This window comes from Chrysemys picta, unplaced genomic scaffold (assembly GCF_011386835.1).
Source record: "Chrysemys picta bellii isolate R12L10 unplaced genomic scaffold, ASM1138683v2 scaf4373, whole genome shotgun sequence".
In the NCBI taxonomy this organism is placed as follows: domain Eukaryota; kingdom Metazoa; phylum Chordata; order Testudines; family Emydidae; genus Chrysemys; species Chrysemys picta.
Window position 1 is genome coordinate 1 of NW_027057073.1, and position 4,000 is coordinate 4,000.

General features: G+C 62.5%; 1 protein-coding gene across 1 annotated transcript; it reads left to right on the top strand.

Annotated features, from left to right (window-relative positions):
* Positions 1-78: 78 nt before the first annotated feature.
* LOC135980557 (maestro heat-like repeat-containing protein family member 1) lies at positions 79-2,770 on the top strand (the record flags this gene model as incomplete). The annotated part of the gene is made up of 5 exons (XM_065580504.1): positions 79-193; positions 416-937; positions 1,295-1,447; positions 2,293-2,427; positions 2,701-2,770. Coding segments are annotated over 5 exons (995 nt in total), but the record flags the coding sequence as incomplete, so codon positions are not given.
* Positions 2,771-4,000: the final 1,230 nt, after the last annotated feature.

Below are 4,000 nucleotides of genomic sequence, written 5' to 3' on the forward strand. Positions count from 1 at the left end.
GTGGCCGGGACCGGGCCGGATTCCGGCATGTGCAGGGTTGTCATGCACACGTCAACACGAACTCTTGTTCTCTCCCAGGGCCATAGTGACCCACCCAAACCTGGCCCTGAAGAGCATCCCAAAGCTTCTCCTTCCCAGCCTCCAGGCCAGCCAGGAGGGCGAACGCATGGCCTGCACCGCCCTGTTCGCAGAGGTGAGCCTGGAAGACCAGGGGGGAGGGTTAGCCAGGCCCAGAAGCTGATGGAACAGGGGGCCAATACCTGGTCAGCCAATGAGAGATGGGCCCGGTGGTGTATTGCTTGAACAGCAGTCGGTACAGATCTATGTCACCTCCTGGCCCCTGATCATACTCCCTTCCCCTTGCTCCTCCTGGCCTCGCCCAGCCCTCTCTGACAGCTCCTTTCGGTCCCTTTAGTTCCTCGGCAGCCCCCTGCTGATGGAGAATGAGCCCAAGGCGATGCGGAAGCAGGTTGTGAAGGCCATGCTGCAGCGGTCAGAGGACAGCAACATCCACGTTCGAGGCAGAGCGCTGCACGGCCTCAGGAACGTAGTGACCGAGTTCCCGGACAAGGTGGGTCTGGAATGGCAGGAGACTAGGCAGAGAAGGCTGGGTAGGAAGCGCCTGGTTCCCCTTCTCCCCAGCCTGTGGCTCCTATGGAGCAGACTAGGCTGTAGGCTGACTTGCCCGGACTCTGCTTACACTCAGGCTGACAGAGCGTTGCTCACCGAGCGGCGTCCAACCCCTTCTCTGCAGGTCAGGAAAAAGCGAGACAAGATCCTGGAGAGTTTTGTCCGCGCCGTGTGCGAATGCTGCGACCCCCGCACCGTTCTGGAAGCCATGGAAGGGCTCTGCTGGATGCTGCGGGACCCCAAGGCGCCTCTGAAGGCTCACGTCGCCGTCCCACTGGCCCTGCAGGCGAGAACGTTCTTTGAGGATGTAAGTACCAAGCAGGGCAGGCCCCATGGCGCTATAGGGCACCCCACAGGGGAAGGTGCTCAGGACCTGCCTTCCCGTGGAGGGGGCTCAGTGTCCGATGCAGGCACATTTCTGGATTTGTGGGGCAGCTCAGCTCCTCTGCTAGGGAAGGCAGGGATGCAATCATTCTTGGGCCCTGGGCCCACAATTGTTCAGCAGCCCTGGGGCCCAGCAGGAAAGAGGGGAGTTTGCAGAGAAGTGTCCTGTCGTTTGAACTAGCTGAAACCTCTCCGGGCTCCGCAGCTGCCAGGTTGATTCCCAAAGCATGTGAGGGCCTGAGCCTGTCCCCTCTAACCACCCTGCGCCCCCTGTCTGCAGGAGACCAGCGGCCTGAGGCGGGCCTCCATGGAGCTCTTTGGCCACCTCAGCAAATTTGTTTCCAAGAAGTCATCCCTCTTTGGGGCTGAGGTGGAGAAGAGCATGGGGACACTGCTCATCCACCTACAGGACGGGGACCCCCAGGTGGCCCAGGTGAGTGCAGCTGAGGGCTCATAGGGGCAGGGGTGGCTGGGGGCATTCTAACAACATGGCAAGGATGGTGCAAACTCCCCCCTCCAAGCCCCAGATCTCCTCAGTGCTGCCCTGTGGCACCCAGGACCCCCCACTAATCCAGCTCTCCCCCACCCCACACAGAGCTCTGCCAGCCCTCAGAGTGTAGCTGTGGGGTAGATCTGTGGGGTTTCCTTATCCTCCTCCATTCCCCACAGGCACCTCCGGCCTCCCTGCCCAGCCAGCCTCTCCGCGGCTGTGGCTCCATTTTACAGCCTGGCCTGTTTAGTGGCCAGGTCCAGGTCTATCTCTGGCCCCTAGCAAGTGACCTAACCCAAGCAGGGCCACAGGGAAGGGCAGGTCGCTGAGGCCGATTGGGTCTCCATTGCTGCTGCCCTGCCCTCACTTGTGTGCTAGCTCCTGTCTGGGAATGACCAGCCTCCTGCAGCAATCCCACCACAACCCGCGCCCCAGCCGAGTAGCAGCCCCCGATAGTGCCTGGGATTGAGGGGAGGCCAAGTACGTTGGTCACCGGGCAGTGCTGTTAACCGCCCACCGGGGACCCACAGGGAATGGCCCCTTCCCTGTTCCAGGAGTGTACCTCCCCGGCCCCAGCACTCGGGCCTGGCTCCCCTCAACCCAGCCAAGCTGGAGATGGGGGCTGTGGGGGCCTGGGGAACAACCATCAGGCCAGAGGAAGTTCTGCAAAGAGGTGGCTCCTTGCTGCTCCGGCACAGTGGAGTCTCCCCAAGCCACACAGAGCCTGCGAGTTGGCAGCCCGTTGCGCTCAGGGACTCAACCAGTTTCCTTCTCGCCCTCTCTGGCAGGCGTGCAGGGTGGCATTGCTGCAGTGCGCACCCTTCCTCAGCTACCAGCCCCTGCGTACGCTCGTGCGGAGCCAGCTAGCCGAGGGGGCGGCCCCTGCCATCCCCGCCTTCCTGAGCGAAGCCTGCAGGATCCTGGTGAGTGAGCTCTGGGGTGTGGGCCCTGCAGGACAGGGGGGTGGAAAGACCTAAGCACACAGGGAGCTTCCCTGCTCCAGGGCACCCCCTCACTGACTCAGCCCCATCCCCCACCCTTGAGGATGGCTCCTGTACAAGTCATCTCTGTCCATGGGAGGAATCAAGGGGGAGAGGGCTCTGACAGCCAGGGGTTCCTCACCTCCCTACCAGGCAGCTCCCCTCAGCCTGGGGAGGATGTGTGGCTTGGGACTAACTGGGTTCTTGGCTTCCCAGCTCCAGGACTGCCCAGGGAGACTGAGCAAGAAGGATGCCCTGAGAGCAGCAGCTGCCCAGCAGCTGATAGGTAAGAAAAGAGCTGGAGCTCTTCTTCCTATTATCCCTCCCTGCCCCATGAGTCCGGGGCCCAGCGCCACATGCACACTCCTAACAGGGGGGAGGGGCTGACCTCCGTTGTCCACACACAACCAAACCCAACTCCCCCCCCCCACCCGCTCCTTCCCATCTCCCTGGGACAAAGGGGGAACCAAGACTCCCTGCAGCCAGATGCGAGAGGGCACTGCGGCCAGAGGGTCTCCTCTGCCCTGTCCCTGGGCAAGCCTGGCACCTGCAGCAGGAGCAGGCCCGAGGGAGAGATCCTGCCTCCCAAAGGTCTCACCCTGGTTCCCCCGCACCCCACCCCACACCCGCACGAGGCACTGGCCCCAGCCAGGTCCCCCTGCAGCCTGTACAGGGAGGGCAGAGATTCACTGGAAGCCCCAGCCCTGCCCACCCCAGCTACCACCAGCCATGCAGGCAAAGAGCCAGGGCAGCAGCTCTGCCACACTGTGCTTCACGCCAACTCCCAGTGGGGCTTGTGTGCACAACACCTCTCCTGGCCTTTGTGGGGCACAAGGCCAAAGGCAAAATGATCCCAATAATCTTGGGGACTGACTCTCCACCCAGCTCCTTCCTCTCCTCTGCCCGGATGGATTGGGGGTGGGGGGCACCTTGAAAGACAGAAATCCAAGCGGTGGCTGGTGCCCTGCATGCTGTTAAATAACCAGGCCCGCCTGCCCCCCTAGGATACATGATGGACAATTGAAGCCAGAGAAGAGCAGGAGGCTTGGACCGCCCCCCTGCTGTGAGTCACGGCTGAGGGGTATTGCTGTGCTGGGAGGAGGGGCGGGGGGAAATCGGGGCAGGGGGCAGCAGCCACATCGCACGGTGGCTGGGAGCCAGAACCCAGTTGAAGTGACCTGCAGAGCGTAGGAGCAGGGAGAAAACCCTTGGGGCTGGTTCTGGGGTATCTTCTCCCCGGCTATAGTTTGAAACTCCCTGCCCTGTGGGGTGTTCCCATCCTGGCCCAGGCAGGAGCCATGGCTGGTCAGCAGGGTCTGGGAGTCAGAAGTGAGTTATTCCTGGCAGGCAGGGGGCAGTGGCAAGCAGAGAGGGGGTGGACTCCACAAGAGGGAGGGAAACCACCTCCTATGGGAGACCCGACTGTTGGAGGAGACTTTTCCCCCTAATCCCTCACCAGCGGGGCCGCGGGCAGGGACTCTGAGCAGCCCCAGCCAAGGGCGAGGCCGGGGGTTCC